Below are 17365 nucleotides of genomic sequence, written 5' to 3'. Positions count from 1 at the left end.
ATTTATTTATCTGCTGATACACACGGGTGCATGGGGATATGTGTGTGTAGGTGCAGACACACATACCCTCACGGTAACTAAAGTTTTTTCTCCCTGGTAGGTCTAGTTACCTCCATTGGGATCTACTGAAGGAAACCATCTGGGTAACCACCCCTCCCATTTATTACCCTACAGGAAGCGCCACAACCCCTGGTAATATAATTCTATCTTTCTTTTATACCTTATAATTTCTATATGTATTTGTGCACTAAAAAAATAATCTCTTCAGCACACCTGCAAGTAAATGATAAAAGGTGGAATCTTCATATATAACAGCTGTGGAGAATTGCAGGTAATGAATTAAGCTGGTGGATAGGCAGTGTTGTATGTGTCAGCCCTGGTTCACATTGCCACCGATTTGACATGTCAAATCGCAGCATTCTAATTGGTGCGGCGCCGCAATTTCCAAAAGTAGTTTCTGTACTACTTTTTGGCAACTTCGGGGTGCGATTTTTATTGACATCAGTGCACAAACCTGCACAAAAGTCTCTGAAATTCCCCCCGCAGGTGGGACTGACATGTGGGAATGAAATAGTGCGAGTTCCTCCCGCTGTCAGTATGAACCAGGGCTTAAACTGGGCCTACATCTTTGTAATTCACCTGCTGCTAAGGATGAGCTCCGGCGCGTTTGCATGTTGAACGTGCCGAGCCCGCCAGGAAGTCGGCACAGCGCAGTGCTAATCACAATCAGTGAGACATTTCCCGATGTGCGGCTGCAGAGATCGGGAAATGTCTCCCTACCTGTGATTAGCGCTGCGCCGTGCCGACTTCCTGGCGGGCTCGGCGCGTTCAGCATGCGAACACGCCGGAGCTCATCCTTACCTGCTGCTATCCCAGGGACACCATTTCTTATCAAACTCCCTTAAGTTTACCTCCAAATATCATATGTAGAAATACAGATTTGGATATCTGCAAATAAACGAAAAAAAAAATCTAATCGTGGTTGCGATCAAATATTCACAGCTACGATCAAAAGAGCTTGGTTTCACCTTCTGACCCAGAAATGAGTCATTGTAATCACCCGGAAGTTCCAGTGCTGGTCAGGATCCCCATCTAGGTGGACATGGCGAGGTCCCTCTTTAGCAAAGAGGGGGTGCTGCTCATTTGCCAGGTAAGTGTAGGATATGCACTTGTGCTTACTCAATGTGGGGGTGGATGTGGTAGTTAGATCTGGTGTGGGTGGGGTTCATTGATTTGTTTGGCATCACCACACATTTGGTGCTGGCCCATGTGCACACATCACTTCCTGCATTTGTTCTGCTGATGTAAATCTGTAAGAGCGCCTTTCTATTAAAATATATATGACTTGTTTCACAGTTGGGCGAATTTTCCAGCAAATTTGGACCTCAGAGTTGTATGACAAGTTGTACCCCATGATTCTCAATGATAACCATTCATATCTGCGCTACTTCAAGTTGCAACAACTTCAAAAGTAGTCCCTGTACTACTTTGGTGTGACTTTCATGTGACTTAAGGTACAAAGGGCGCAATATTACACAGGCATTCCCAGAAGTTGGGGTCAAGTTGCAGCAGCAAAATAGTGTGACTTTCAGGTTGCAGCAGTGTGAATGAGATTCGTGGATAATACTTCTGAATTAGGCAATGAAGGCCCCTTTCACACTTGTGCGACCTGAAAGTACCGCGATTTTGCAGCGCTTTTTGACACAAATTTCATGTAATTTGAAGCAATGCCAGTGCAATTGCCCCACACTGCAAATCACATGCGATGTCTGTGTGATGCAAACTCAGCCATACAGATACATTCCCAGGTCAGGTCAACTCGTACAGGACCCTTTTTTTGGTCCGCAGCAGAATCGGATCGCATGGGTGTTGTCTGAGTTTGCAGTTCGCTTTGCGATATGCAAACTGATTTGGGGGTGTCATTAGCTTTCTACTGACACTCCCAGCAGTTCGCATATGGCATTGCGACTTGTATGCGATGCTAGAACCTGCACTGGATTCGCAGGGTTCCTGCATCGCTCCAGTGTGAACTGGCCCTGACCCTAGGTTCATACGTATGCATTTTTTAGTGCGTTTTGCAGTTTGCAGAAACACTCTACAGTTCATTTAACATGATTTCCTATGGTACTAGTTCACATTATTATTATTTAAGGTACTTCTATAGCACTGTCAATTTACATAGCGCTTTACATATACTTTGTACATTCACATCGGTCCATACCCTCAAGGAGCTTACAATCTAAAGTCCCTAACTCACATTCATATACTAAGGCCAATTTAGACAGAAGCCAATTAACCTACCGGCATGTCTTTGGAGTGTGGGAGGAAACCTATGCAGGCACAGGGAGAATATGCAAACTCCAGGCAGGTAGTGTCGTGGTTGTGATTTGAACCAATGACCCTTTTTACTGCTAGGCGAGCGTGCTACCCACTACACCACTGTGCTGCCCACATCTATGCGTTTTGCGGCCAGTGCGTTTTTGGAAATGGTCAGGGACTATTCACAAGATTTGCGGGTAATAGATTTCAATGGAACTGCACCAGAAACGCAACTGTTGCATTTGTGATGCGATTTTTTATGTGTTTTGCGGTTCTTAATTTAACACTGTATATAGCTGGTTGCTAACTGGGGGGGCCGGGAAGCCACCCGCCACGTCCTTAACAATGAGTCAGCTTATTTTTTGTAAAAAAGGGGGCGGGCTTTCCGTGTGATGTCAACGGATGGTCACGCCCCATGGCTGTGTAAGAGACGCCAGACTACGGGGCACAAAACATTGGAAGAAGACGGCGGCGAGGAAGAACATAGAAGTGGGAGAGATGGCAACAGGAGAAGATGACAGAGAGAGACATGGCTCGGGGGAGAAGACCACTCAGATAAAACAATAAAGGAATTGTCAAAAAAAAGCTATTGTTTTTTGTCATGTCACTGCTTTTTTTTTTTTGGTGAACGGGTAGGGGTACAATGTACCAGATACCCATTCACATGGGGGGGGGGCTGGGATCTGGGGGCCCCCTTTGTTAAAGGGGGGCTTCCAGATTCTGATAAGCCCTCCGCCCGCAGACCCCCACAACCACCGGGTAAGGGTTGTGAGGATGGGGACAAGGTGTTTTGGGGGAGACCCCAAAGCACCCTCCCCATTTTGAGGGCATGTGGCCTGGTACGGTTCATGAGGGGGGGGGGCGGAAACCAGCAATTCATTACAGCCGCGAGCAATTTTAAATGACTTTTCCATTAGAAATGTCATTTTGCCGCGGTACAGTAATAAACACAGGAAAGATGCGCTACTTTACAGGCATGCTAATGACACCCCCGAGGCATGATATTTAAAGGAATTTTTATTGTTTCGCTTTAAGCATTATTAAAATCACTGCTCCTGAAAAAACAGCCATTTTAACATTTGGATTTTGCAGGTTCGAGCACCATTGACTTCCACTATTCCCACATATGTGATCTGACAGGCATGTTTACCGGCAATAATCGCTGCTTTCCATTTGCATTAGCGCCCAGTTTGAGAGTTGAAGTCTTAATTTCACCTAATTTTCTTTCAAGATCATTTATCGGCGCTATAGTAAATGGCCCCCTAACTATCAAAAAGCTTTGAGCGCCAGAAAAACAAATCTAAATTTCAGCGATTGTGGATAAAAATGTAATTATTAAATCTAGAACAACGATAACACAGTGATGTGATTAAATGCAAACAGTCATATAATCTCCATACTGTGCAAACTTCAGTATACAGATAAACTCACTGCTGAGCACTTGTGACTATGGCTGCAACAATTATTTTGTGAGTGTACTTATGAATAAAAGGAAAAGCAAATTCTGAAACAAAGATTTAGGCCTGGTTCACTCTAGTGCAATTTTAGATGTGACATGACGGGCACTGAATTGCATCACACATTGTTTTCAATTGTGTTTGTTCACATCAATGCAACTCAGCACAGAGCGATTTTGGAAAATGTTCCTGCACTACTTTGGTGCGATTCGAGCACCACAGAATATGCATACCACATCCAAGTAGTGTTCAAGTAGCACTACATAATTGCACTAAAAATCTGATCAAAATTGCATCACAGCAATGTGAACCTAGCCTTATACAGTTAAATCTACAGAGAAAACTTTGATTAGGTAACACAATGACATAGGAATCAAATAACAAGAATTTGCGGTTTTACTTTTTTCACATTGACACTTACTCTTAAGACAGTTTCTCTGGCCTCCATTAAAAGTTGATGGCCTTCTCTAGTGCCATTTTCCACCAGCACCTATAAAGCCAGGAAGACAAAGCCAAAAACATATAGAGGATATATGGATATAGAGCTGCAGTTATAAAGTGAAAAATGAACACAAACCAGAAAACCTCCTGTTTTCCTCCATAAAGCCTGGATGGTCTTTTGTCTTTCAAACAAATTTGGAAGCTCATTTAGGGAGAAAGCAGAAATCACCAAGTCATACTGAACCTGAAAAAAAATAATGTATCAGGGTATGATAGTGAAAACACTGTAGGTCAGCATTAGAAAATGGAATGAGAAAAGAAGAGCATAATCTAACAGAGCAGAGAAAAAAAAAAAAAAAAAAAAAAAAATATGCAGACCTTGGGTGTAGTTCTTTTAGCCTTGGTTCACACCAGAGGCGGCATGACTTGCAGGTCGCCTCACCGAGGCGACCTGCACACGACTGCCCGGGCGACTTGCAAAACGACTTCTGTATAGAAGTCTATGCAAGTCGCCCCCAAAGTCGTACAGGAACCTTTTTCTAAGTCGGAGTGACTTACGTCGATCCCCTTAGAACGGTTCCATAGCACAGAACGGGAGGCGATTTGTCAGGCGACTAGGTCGCCTGACAAGTCGTCCCTGTGTGAACCGAGCCTTAGTGTACAAAGATTAGCTAGTGATATACAGAGGAAAAAAAAAAAAAAAAAAAACATACCTTTGGAGAAACTGGCAAAAACTGCCTAAAATAAATGCCATTGATATGCATATCGCCTGTCTCTTCTCCACCTGCCAACACAAACAAGCAGAAAGCATTAGGGTTAGTAAAATGTATGCATAAGCTATTGTAAGAAGGCCCTCAACAAAAAATGATTAGTTTGATTGCGGGTAGAGGCCAAATATAAAAATGATAACCTTTTAGGAGTTAAATGCACTGGAATAATGTGGCGGAGCTGCAAAAATAAGCATGACTTTATATAAACGCCTATTTCCATTGCCCTTCCCAAAAGGCACATCAAGCTGGGAAGAGGTTGTCCAACAAAAAATGATCAAGAAAATCTTACCTCTAAGAACTAATTCACTGAGTTGGTTCATTGATGCAGAACTATCAACACACACATATTCTTTCAGACTGGTACCCCAATTAGCATGTGCTGCCCTGAAATACAAGAACAAAAAACACAAAACCTATAATGTCAAATAGGAAAAACCAAATAACTACAGTATAATGAACTATATAAATTAGCATTATATAAATTAGCATTCCTGAATTTTCCGCAAGGATTAGACAGAACTTTTTATCTTTAAAGATAATATGCAGATTTTTGCATATTTCAATATCGGTGGTATCTGAACAGCGGCATCCAGGCAAAGCCTGGTACACACAGGTAGTTTTGTTTTTTTTTCCCATTCAACCAAGCGGGCTGAAAAAAAAAAAAAAAAAAAAAAAAAAAATACACCACTGGAGGAGCTGGCTTTACAAACTATGCAATGTTATTACAGCGATCCTCCCCACAGAGCTATTATGTTCTAACTATGCAACTGCTAATCTACAGTGTTTATATATGCATAACGGCAAGTATTTTAATAAAGAAAAAAGAAAACTGTTATAGCTATCTGAATGTACGGGATATTATGCTGTGCTTACTAAAGCAACTCCCATGATAAGTGCCATAATGCATAGTGTTTGCATGATCTGGCAGATAGCAGTATTGAACTTTGAGCTACTGAACTGAGCTATTTAATAAAGCGATAATGGCTTATGCAAAAAGAGGCATTTAGCAACTGTTGCCCAACCATGAACTGATAGATTATACCACAACTGCTATAGTGAATACTATAAAATACCACTATAATAGTGTAACCAATAATATTCCAAAATGCTATAAAGTGACAAATATAGAAACATAATGGAAAAAAGTCTCTGTGCAATAAAGTGCTTCGTGCTCTGTTCCCAGGATGTTTCCTGTGTGCCCATCACGTGAAAATATGTAATCACTCCACACTCACTAGATGTTGGTGACTCCCTTACTGTATAGTAAAAAAAAGTCAGCTAGGCTAGTAGGTCTTTCTGGGGGATCTATACCACTAGGATGTCCTCTGGTGACTCCCACAGGTCCAGACTTCCTTAAGGGGAAAGATTCCGTGTGTATGGCACTGGCTCCTCAGACCACAAGGTCACACTCGGAACAGAGCACGAAGCACTTTATTGCACAGAAAGACTTTTGCACTCCGTGCTTGTCACTATAGCATTTTGTAAAATGTATTGGTTATACTTTTATAGTGGTAATTTATAGTATTCACTATAATCCATCAGTTCATGGTTGAGCAAGTGCTGTCTGAATATTTATTCATACTAGCTTACCCGCAAGGACAGCACAGACAGCAGCTGCCCACAATACTATTAACATCAGTTGCATACCTAGGCACGGGTGGTCTCAATTTTATTTCTATTTAGCAACTGTTATAGTGTCATGCAAAAAATAAATAATTAAAAAAGGGGAAGGGGAGACCTATCAATAGTTTTCAAATGCAAAGATGTCTTGTCTGATATTATACAATGTTTTAGTGGTTATTTTCAGAACAGTGTGTGTGAGATCTCAGAGATTTTTATTGTAGGATAAAGGAATAAAAGATTTGATAGAGGGAGCAGAATTTTAGACTCTAGCCTCAATAATGATTTTTACAAAACACAATTCAGTGTCAGTTTAGTGAACTGAGACTTATGTCTGACATGATTATGCTAAGGAAAACATCATATTAAAAAAACTGACTATACAAGTATAATTTTTCTGATATAAACAACGCAGGAGTACCTATAAATTGCCCTCACCATGACACTGATCCAACACCAGAGCCAAAGTCCAACAATGTCTGAGGCTTAAAATCAGGAACACGCTGATGTATCTGTAAAAATACACAAGACATAAAAAAACATAATAGTTCATTTTTCCAAGGGATGCACAGATACCAGTTTTTTTTTTTTTTAAAGAGTATCGATACTTTTTCTCAAATACTCACCAATCTCAAGTACCGATACCCATTTTTAGGGTCATGTTTTTTAGGGCTTGCTTACAACATGCATGCATGAAAACTGATGAGAAAACCGCAGATTTCACATCAGTTTTCAAATGCTTAGTATTGCCACTGATACCAGTATCGGTGCAACGCTAGGCACAAGTTTATAACTGGTCACGTAATAAATGTAAAAGTGCAAATGTAGAGAGCAGAGACCATTTACTGCTATTCATATTGAAGTCATTTCAGGTTCTCACCTCTTGTAGAGCTCTTGTTACTGCAGCATATCCTCCATCAAAGCGTGCAGCCAAATACACCAAGCCAATCTGCTCTGTGTAACTACATAAAAACACAATGCATCGTAGAGCAAGCATAAAAAATAAAAAAATTGGAGTACAGTGTATTTCATAATCAGATGCTGTAAAAGTATCAATACACATTAGTAGTGTTCATGTCCTATTGCAAATTTGCCAGCAAACAAGCTTTCAAACAGAAGAGAATTTTGTTGTGGTTAAAGCAATTTATTTTCTTTGTACTATTAATAAGAACTCTAAAGAAATAGATTAGCTGTCAGATGTAGAGTGCACAATATTCCCCTTGGTGCTCACAAATTTCAAAGACCAACACCAAGTGCTTCCACTGTCAAATCTAGTCTGCGCAGAGTGTAATTCAGCTGCATTCCAGATGCGTTTAAATACAGGAAAAAGAGATGCATCATGTTCTACTTTTGTTGACTACACTAGTGTGAACTAGGGCCACCCATGTTAAATGCTGTCCATGCATTTTTGAACACAAAAAATAAAAACAAACACTGGACTGCATCTGGTGTGAACCAACCCTTAATCGATCAGTTCTCCTGAGTGTTACTGAAGGTGAAAAGCACACATTTTATACTAATATGTTTTGTTTGTAATGATACTGAAGGCTCCATTTATAAAATATGACTCACACAACACTTTCTCAGGATTTACAAATTTTCCAATTGAATCCAATTAGAAAAAGTGGAAATCTTGTGTGAAAACATTAACAGATGCCTAAATTCCATTTCTGTTAAAAAAAAAAAAAAAAAGCATTGCAAAGATATTTGCAAGTGGAATAAAAGGCTTTTTTCTCCAATTTTGCATCATTTTTAATACACATTATGGGGTTGATTTACTAAAGGAAAATATACTGTGCACTGCAAGTGGACTTGCTCCAGAGCTTAGCAAATGCAGTAAAGTTTCACTTTGAAAAGAATACTCAATCACAAGAAAGGAAAATAAAAAAACAGCATTTTTGTTTGTACATGATTGGATTAGAAAACCAGCAGAGCTACCCCTCAGATCTAGAGCAAATGCACTTGCAGTGCACAGTATATTTGCCTTCAGTAAATCAACTTCCCCAAACCTTTTTTTTTTTTGGTTTTTTTTATACAGAACACACAAAAAAAAAAAAAAAAAAAAAAAAAAAAAAAAAAATCAAAATTCATAATAGGTTGCAAAGTTCCTAGCGTATTGAAGGATACACAAAGTTTTTATATGTTACTCAATTATAAGCATCATTTTTTTGTGGTTGTATGAGCATTCTGCCCTTTTAATAGTGCTGAATTTCACATTGATATCTCGTGGCAAAGACCCTATTTTGTAATGCAATTTTTTCTGTCCATCTTCACTGCTGCTAAAAAACTTTTCCTGAAAAATGATCCAGGATATGCAATGTGGAATATATTTTAGAGATTGTGAATGTCTGCTGAATTTGGTTTTCCTTCTGATTGTACTCTGTCTACCAATCCACTTAGGCCCCTTTCAGACAGAGGAAGCCATCAAGCGGATCTGCCTGCTCAGCGGGGGATCTCTCCGCCGAGCAGGAGGATGACAGGTCCGTGACCACTCAACATAGTGATAGTGACACAGCTCATTATTCTCTATGGGCGGTCGATGGAAACGGACTGCCTATCCGTTTCCATCTGACCCGGTGGACAGATGGGGAAAATATCCCCATCCGTCTGTTTTTAGGAGACCGGATGCCAGCAGATGTCAGGAGACACACATCCGCTGACATCCGCCACTCCATAGAGAACAATGAGTGATCCAATTGGGTCCACCTGAAAAACAGACAGGGGATCTCGATCAGTCCACTGGTGCATAAGGGGTGCTCTCTTAGACATCTCTATCAGTTTTGTACAAGAACCTGTTCTGAAAAAAAAACAAAAAAAACAAAAAAAAAAAAAAAAAAAAAGGGCAATATTAGTTTGCATGTGTAAAGTTTCTTCATTGCAGCTCGGGAATTCTTACCTCAAAGGCTGCCAGTTATAGGTTTGCTTACGCAAAGTAGTAAGTACTTGACTTTTTATCTTTTCCTTATATCCATCAGCGTCCACCTCTGTCAAATACAGACAAAAGTTTATATTATTTTCATGCCTTCATCACACAAAATGTGCAACATTTTTTTTTTTTACTGTGGATGAAATAATTACCCGTGGCCATCTATGTTAGGTTTTACATGCTTCCCCCCCTCCCTCTTTTTTCTTGTCCTCCCTTTTCCCTTCAGCTGGATTATGGAACAACTAATCATTCATTGAAGAACTTTCATTTTACTTTCTAACACTTCATTTGAATGGTTACTGGGGTTACCTTGTTAATTCCCCTTCCTATGTGCCTCCCATGCCCACCAAAGGTTTTTTTGGTGTCCTTTCTTGGGGCACCTGATCAGGTCCCTGGTGCTGCCTCCCCTTGGCTATAGACGAGCATTGCACTAATATGTTGATTGTATTGATGTCATATTAAAGCGGAGTTCCACCCAAAAGTGGAACTTCCGCTTAATTGCTTCCTCTCCCCCTCCGGTGTCACATTTGGCACCTTTCAGGGGGCAGGGGGTAGACGAAGACCTGGTTTTGACAGGTCCCCTTACCCACTTCAGGGAGACTGATCTCCTGGAAGTTCGGCCCCCTCAGAAAGCACAGGGTGCATGCGCAGTAGGGAACCGGGCGTGAAGCTGTAAGACTTCACTGCCGGGTTCCCTTACCTGGAATGGTGGCGGTCGACAGTCGATCCGAAGATCAGCTGGGGTGCCGACATGGCGGGCTCCCTGGACAGGTAAGTGTACATATAGTAAAAGTCAGCAGCTACAGTATTTGTAGCTGCTGACCTAATTTTTTTCCCCCAAAGGCAGAACGTCACTAATATATATATATATATATATATATATATATATATATATATATATATATATATATATATATATATATATATATATATATATATATATATATATATAATTTTTAATTTATATATGTCGGGCTGTCTAAATGCATCCCAATAATGGTTTATGTTTTACTTTAGACAATTATTGGCTCAAAGTCCCTCCTATGAAGCAAATAGCAAAGTTATTTTAATACCCCGTTTGTTAGATTTGTCTGTGTGGCTTTTATTAGACCGATTGGTTTATTAAAAAAAATTAAAATAAGTTTTATTACAAACTATTTATGTGTGATCTTGTCTTTGGGTACTGGGATAGCCCATCAACCAAGGTCATACCTTTTTTTTTTTTTTTTGCTATTCAGTTAAAGCAGAAGTAAACCCATCCATTTAACTGTTTTTTTTTTTAAAAACGTTACATTTGATGAATGAAAAATATAACAGACTTGGTAGATAACATCCCCCTACTTCGGAAAATGAAGGCAGATCTTCATGCTGAAGAGGATTTATTGGAAGACTTGGGGGACTTAGAAGGGAGTGTGGGCAGACGGGGAGCAGAATTTGGCTTTGGAAGGTGAGACCAGCCCTATGTTTTAACCAGAGAGTCCTACTCATGTTCACTGACAAGAGACCTATCTGGGAGATGAAGTGGGAGACCTCCAACAACCAGTCAACATTATGGTTCAAGGCTGTAGACAGGAGCTCTACGCATTCTATAGACAAAAGGATCAAGTGCCAAGATCTCTTCTAAGGGCCTTAAACCAGTTAGCTAGAGATTGAGAAACTAAGGCAGCTATAGCAGTTGGCAATAATCACATGTAAAAATCCATGCTGGTTGTAACCAAGTCAAATGATGGATCAACATGGGTACAGTCAGCCTGCTCATAGATGGCTTGAATCTTGGCCAGTCGCTGATGAAATGGCTGAGATTCGAACCATTTATGGCCGGCTTAAGATTACAACCAAAACAAGCTGCACTGAAGGGCCTGCTAGAGAGAGTTCTAGGATGAGCCTCAAGCCACTTGTTGATGGGTTTCCTAAAGACAGGTGCATTCTCCACTGGAATAGGTAATGCTTTGTTAAGCCAGGATACTGTGTCTAGCACCTTAGGAGGCACTGGAAAGCCTTACAAGCCCTAAAGGAGCCTAGACTGGAAACAGCCTTGGTAGAAGCTACTGGCCGGTCCTCAATTTATAAAGTGGTGTGTACTGAACTGATAATGGCCAACACGATTCCCAAGTTTGGGAGCAATAGCAGAAGATTATGACTCCTTTAGTGTAGGTTCAAATCGGAGAGTGCAGAACCTAAAAGTACATCAGCCAAAGCCTCAGTGAAGGCTGATGCAGGATCTGAAAAAGTTTAGATGTTCTTAAGGCTGTGGGCAGATCAGATAAGGATATTGCAAGGAAAGGGATGAAAGCACGCTTATGGCCTCTGTAATCAGAGACAACAATCAAGTGCAAAGTCCTGCACAAAAGTAGCTAAATCCTTTCAAGGTAAAGCCAGGAATGTGGCCATGACCAATAGAGCTAAAGAAGACTAAAAGAATGGCATAGACTGTAGCAGAGGGCAAATCCTTTAGGCCGTCTGTGTCCTGGATTTTAAAGGACACACTGCAGACAGCCCACAATTAGTGACGCATGAGCTAGAGGCACCCAGTGCAGCGGGACTGGCTCCCGTGTCTCCAATCAGACATGTTGCACTGCAAGATGGAAGGCAATGTAAATCAGGGTACAAGGTCAGGCCTCAGAAACTGAACATCCTAGCGCTGCAATGCAGATCCCACTGCATGAACGTCTCATTTTGGCTAGCCCCATGATGTCCAGCCCAGCAGGGTATGTGTACAGAACTCCCAAGTCAGGCTTAAGAAATGCTGATCCAGGAGGGTAGAGTGTAGAATTTTCTCAATAGAGCCAAAGAAAGGCATAGATCCATTTGGACACTAACAAAATAACTGAAGCATTCTGGGAGAAGGAAGGTTTTATATTTTGCTAGCCCACATTTTATTTTTTGTATTTACCAGTGCCTAATCATTCTGTAGGTGCCATTTTAACCAAACAGTTTCTAAATTATGGTGTCCACTAATAGTCAAGAAAAAAAAAAAAAGAAGGGAATGTACAGCTTAGCTTGGTGGTTATCACGCCGGTATGGTGGTCTGGGTTCAGGTTTGTTAGAGATTTCTCCTCACTTACAGTATGTTTACCAAACAGAAAGTGTATAATGGTGATAGAGACACCGATAAAATGCTGACTGAGGATCTAAGCCTTCCCCTTAAGTCCTGATAGGTTTTCTTACAGGGAATCTAATCCTCCCCAAATAACAAAAAACACCCACACAGCTTTTGTCTAGATGTGCACTTTGATGCCGCGTACACACGAGCGGACTTTCTGGAAGACTCCGTTGGACAATTTTATCGTCTGTGGGCTCCAGCGGACTTTTTTTTCCCAAAAGTCCGACGGACCTAGAAATAAAACAGGTTTCAAACCTTTCCGACGGACTCGAGTCCAGTCAAAAAATCAGCTTGTCTGTATGCTAGTCTGATGGACTAAAACCGACGCTAGGGCAGCTATTGGCTACTGGCTATCAACTTCCTTATTTTAGTGTTGTCTTACGCCAACACATACAAATCCGTCGGACTTTGGTGTGATCGTGTGTAGGCAAGTCCGTTCGTTAGGAAAGTCCGACGGAAGTCTGCCGAAAGTCTGTCGGATAGACTTGAGGACCTATACTGCTACCTGCAGCACACTGCGCCCAAAGGCGATATCCTCATGCCCTTTTACATCCACCTGATAGAATCTAGTGAATGTATGGTCTGAAGACCAAGTTGCGACCTTGCAGATTTAAGCCACGGAGGCTTGGTGATGCACTGTCCATGAAGCACTAACAGCCCTGGTGGAGTGCGCTTTGATTTGAAAAGGTGGAATCTTCCTCTTCAAACCATAAGCTTGAACAATTACTTACGAATCCACTTAGAAATAGTAGATTTCAACGCTGCCTGTCCTTTTCTAGGACCTTCAGGCAACACAAACAAAAATAGGATTTTTTAAAACAGCTTACCTGTAAAAATCCTTTTCTTTCGAAGGACATCACGGGACACAGAGCCACAGTAATTACTGATGGGTTATATAGGTATCACTGGTGATTGGACACTGGCACACCCTATCAGGAAGTTCAACCCCCTATATAATCCCTCCCCCTTGCAGGGATACCTCAGTTTTGTAGCCAAGCAATATAGTGTATTAGAAGAGGGGTGGGACCTCTGTGTCCCGTGATGTCCTTCGAAAGAAAAGGATTTTACAGGTAAGCTGTTTTAAAAAATCCTATTTTCTTTCTCGAACATCACGGGACACAGAGCCACAGTAATTACTGATGGGATGTCCCAGAGCAATGCTACCTGAGGGGGGGGGGGAACCACGACCAAGTAGGGTGCAATCAGACCTGAGGACCCTGTACCACTGCCTGCAGCACACTACGCCCAAAGGCGATATCCTCATGCCTTCTCACATCCACCTGATAGAATCTGGTGAATGTATGAACTGAAGACCAGGTTGCGGCCCTGCAGATTTGAGCCATAGAGGCCCGGTGATGCACTGCCCAAGAAGCACCAATAGCCCTTGTGGAATGTGCCCTGATCTGAAACGGAGGAATCTTCTGTTTCAAACCGTAAGCTTGAATGATCAACTGTCGAATCCATTTAGAAATGGTAGCTTTTGACGCTGCCTGTCCTCTATTGGGACCCTCTGGCAGCACAAACAAAACATCCGTCTTGCGGATCTGAGTAGTTGCCCCTAGATAGGCCTTAACTGCTCTTACTACATCCAACGAATGTAGAGATCTCTCTTCCGGAGAACAGGGATCTGGAAAAAAGGAAGGTAGAACAATGTCTTGGTTTAAATGAAAATCAGAAACCACCTTCGGTAAAAAACTAGGATGAGGGCGTAGTACCACTCTATCCTTGTGTATAATCAAATAAGGCTCCTTACAGGAAAGAGCTGCTAATTCTGATACTCTTCTAGCAGAAGAGATGGCCACCAGAAAAATTAATTTCCTTGTCAACAAGACCAAAGGAATCTGACTTATTGGTTCAAAAGGCTGTTTCTGTAACACAGCCAGGACCAAATTCAAGTCCCAGGGGTTTAGGGGCGCTTTAACCGGAGGATTAAGACGCATCACCCCCTGCATAAAGTTTCGGACCAAAGAATGCGAAGCAAGTGGCCGCTGAAATAATACTGATAAAGCAGAAACCTGGCCCTTGATGGTACTCAAGGCCAGCTTCATCTCTAATCCCATCTGTAGAAAATCAAGGATTCTACCTATGACATATTTCCTGGGATGCCAACCTCTGGATTCACACCAGGTTATATAAGCCTTCCAGACTCTATGATAAATCATCCTGGAAGCTGGCTTCCTTGCATTAATCAAGGTAGATATGACAGGACCTGAGAGCCCACGACTCTTCAGAATGTGGGTCTCAATAGCCAAACCGTCAAATTTAGCGTTTGTAAGGCAGGATGGAACACTGGACCTTGAGATAACAGGTCTGGGCGTACTGGTAGGGTCCACGGGGAACCCACCGTCATCCTTACTATTTCTGCATACCAAGTCCTTCTGGGCCAAGCGGGGGCCACCAGAAGTACCGACTTCCTTTCCTGCCTGATCCTGCGAAGGAGTCGTGGTAGTAGCAGAATAGGCGGGAATGCGTAAATCAGTGAGAACCGATGCCACGGAATCACCAACGCATCCGTCCTGCATGCAAGAGGATCTTTTGTCCTTGCCACAAATCTGTCTATCTTTTTGTTGAATCGGGATGCAAAGAGATCTACATCTGGAACCCCCCATCTTTGGCATATGGCCCAAAAGACGTCGGGATGCAGAGACCATTCCCCTGGAAGTAACTGCTGGCGACTTAGATAGTCCGCCTGCCAATTCTCTATTCCCGGGATGAAAACTGCCGATATGCATGGCACATGCATCTCTGCCCAGACTAAGATCTGGTTCACCTCTTTTTGAGCAGCTCGGCTCCGGGTGCCTCCCTGATGATTGACATAAGCCACTGCTGTGGCATTGTCGGACTGGATCCTGACCGGACAACCCTGTAGCCTGATAGTCCAGGCTTTTAGAGCTAGATGTATCGCCCGGATCTCCAGAATGTTGATGGGTAAGGTCCTCTCTGTCTTGGACCATACCCCTTGGACCGCAGCCTGTTCCAGAACTGCTCCCAAACCTGACAGACTGGCATCTGTTGTTACCACCGTCCAGGTAACCGGTAGAAAGGAAGGATTTCCCCTTCTGCAGGTTTTCGGGTATGAGCCACCAATTGAGGCTCTGACGCACCGCATGCGACAGGTGCATCGGAAAGTCTAATGCCTGAACCTTCTTGTTCCAGGTCGACAGAATACTGTGTTGCAGCATTCTTGAGTGAAACTGAGCATAGGGAACTGCTTCGAATGAAGACATCATCTTCCCTAGTAGCCTCATACAAAGGCGGACTGAGGGACCCTTCTTGGTCCTTACTGTCAGAATCAGCTCTCTCAAAGCAGTGATCTTTGCCTGGGGTAGAAATATTTTCTCCTGGCTTGTATCTATAATCAGACCTAAATACTCCAGTCTTCTTACTGGTTTTAGGAAAGACTTTTCTAAGTTGAGGATCCAACCCAGGTGTTCTAGATACCTGACCGTGGTCCTCAAGTTTCCATTCAAAGAGGCTACCGACCGGTCTATCAAGAGCAGGTCGTCTAGGTATGCTATGACAGCTATACCCTGAGCCCTTAATCTGGCCAGAGGAGGAGCCAAGATCTTTGTGAACACTCGAGGTGCAGTGGCTATCCCGAAAGGCAGAGCCACAAACTGGAAATGGCGCCCTCCTACCTCGAAGCGCAGAAACTTCTGATGAGCAGGAAAAATGGGCACATGCAGATATGCATCTCTGATGTCTATTGATGCCAGAAATTCTCCTCCCTGCAGGGTGGGAACTACTGTTCGAATTGATTCCATGCGGAAGGATTGAATCCTTAGGAATCGGTTCAGATCCCTTAAGTCCAAAATGGGCCTGACATCCCCATTTGGCTTTTGGACCGTAAAAAGGTTGGAATAGAAGCCCAATCCCTGGTCCTTTGCGGGAACTATCATAATGACCTCCTGCGACAAAAGTCGCTCTAACGCTAGAAGGAGCGACTGCTTCTTCTCTGGGTCTCTGGGAACATTTGATCTGAGGAACCGAGGAGAAGGGAATTCCTGAAACTCCAGCTTGTACCCTAAGGTTACCGTGGAGACTACCCATCTGTCCTGGAAGTCCTCGTGCCAGAGCTCTGAGAACTGTCGCAGTCTTCCCCCCACTCGAGTGAGCGGGGGCGCCCCCTCATGCAGAGGTCTTAGTGTTTTGCCTAGTAGGCTTCTTTCCCCAGGACTTCTTTTGTCCCTGGGGTTGACTCTCGTCTCTGGACCCCGATGGAGGCGGCCGTCGAGACTGCCTGGAGGCTAAAGCCCCCGGCGCTGGGGAAAGAGTCCGTTTGAAAGAGGGACGCTTACTCTTCTTCTTGACAGGTAAGAGAGTGCTTTTCCCACAAGAGATTCTCTTGATATAGTTATCCAAGTCCTCTCCAAACAACCTTGCACCACGAAATGGAAACCCAGCCAGTAGCTTCTTACATGGTGCTTCGGCTGACCAATTTTTCAACCATAGGATTCTACGTATATGCACCAACCCCAGTGAAAGACGGGAGGTTTGCACGATAGAATCTCTAATGGCGTCAACCACAAAGCATAAGGCCGCTGGAAGGTTAGCAAACCCCTGGGCCTGCTGTTCAGGTAATACTTTGATGACCTGCTTAACATGGTCTCTTAAGTATTGACAGACTCCAATCGCTGCTACTGCAGGTTGGGCCACTGATCCTGCTAAGGAGAAAACATCCTTCAATAGGGATTCCATCCTTTTATCTACAGGATCCCTGAGCATCTGA

The 17365-nt window shown here is 42.7% G+C and overlaps 1 protein-coding gene across 2 annotated transcripts in view; it reads right to left on the bottom strand.

The window, feature by feature from the left end:
• METTL17 (methyltransferase like 17) overlaps positions 1-17365 on the bottom strand; it is a 52506-nt gene that overhangs the window by 13705 nt on the left and 21436 nt on the right. For both annotated transcript variants that reach the window (XM_073631340.1, XM_073631351.1), the window contains exons 4-10: positions 9504-9591; positions 7488-7569; positions 7046-7119; positions 5277-5371; positions 4931-5001; positions 4354-4461; positions 4198-4266 (exon numbers count right to left, since the gene is read on the bottom strand). In XM_073631340.1, the coding sequence (XP_073487441.1) occupies positions 4198-4266; positions 4354-4461; positions 4931-5001; positions 5277-5371; positions 7046-7119; positions 7488-7569; positions 9504-9591 (587 nt within the window). The remainder of the gene's footprint in view (positions 1-4197; positions 4267-4353; positions 4462-4930; positions 5002-5276; positions 5372-7045; positions 7120-7487; positions 7570-9503; positions 9592-17365) is intronic.

This window comes from Aquarana catesbeiana, linkage group LG01 (assembly GCF_042186555.1).
Source record: "Aquarana catesbeiana isolate 2022-GZ linkage group LG01, ASM4218655v1, whole genome shotgun sequence".
Classification (NCBI taxonomy): domain Eukaryota; kingdom Metazoa; phylum Chordata; class Amphibia; order Anura; family Ranidae; genus Aquarana; species Aquarana catesbeiana.
This window is presented reverse-complemented; position numbering and strand designations above follow the sequence as displayed.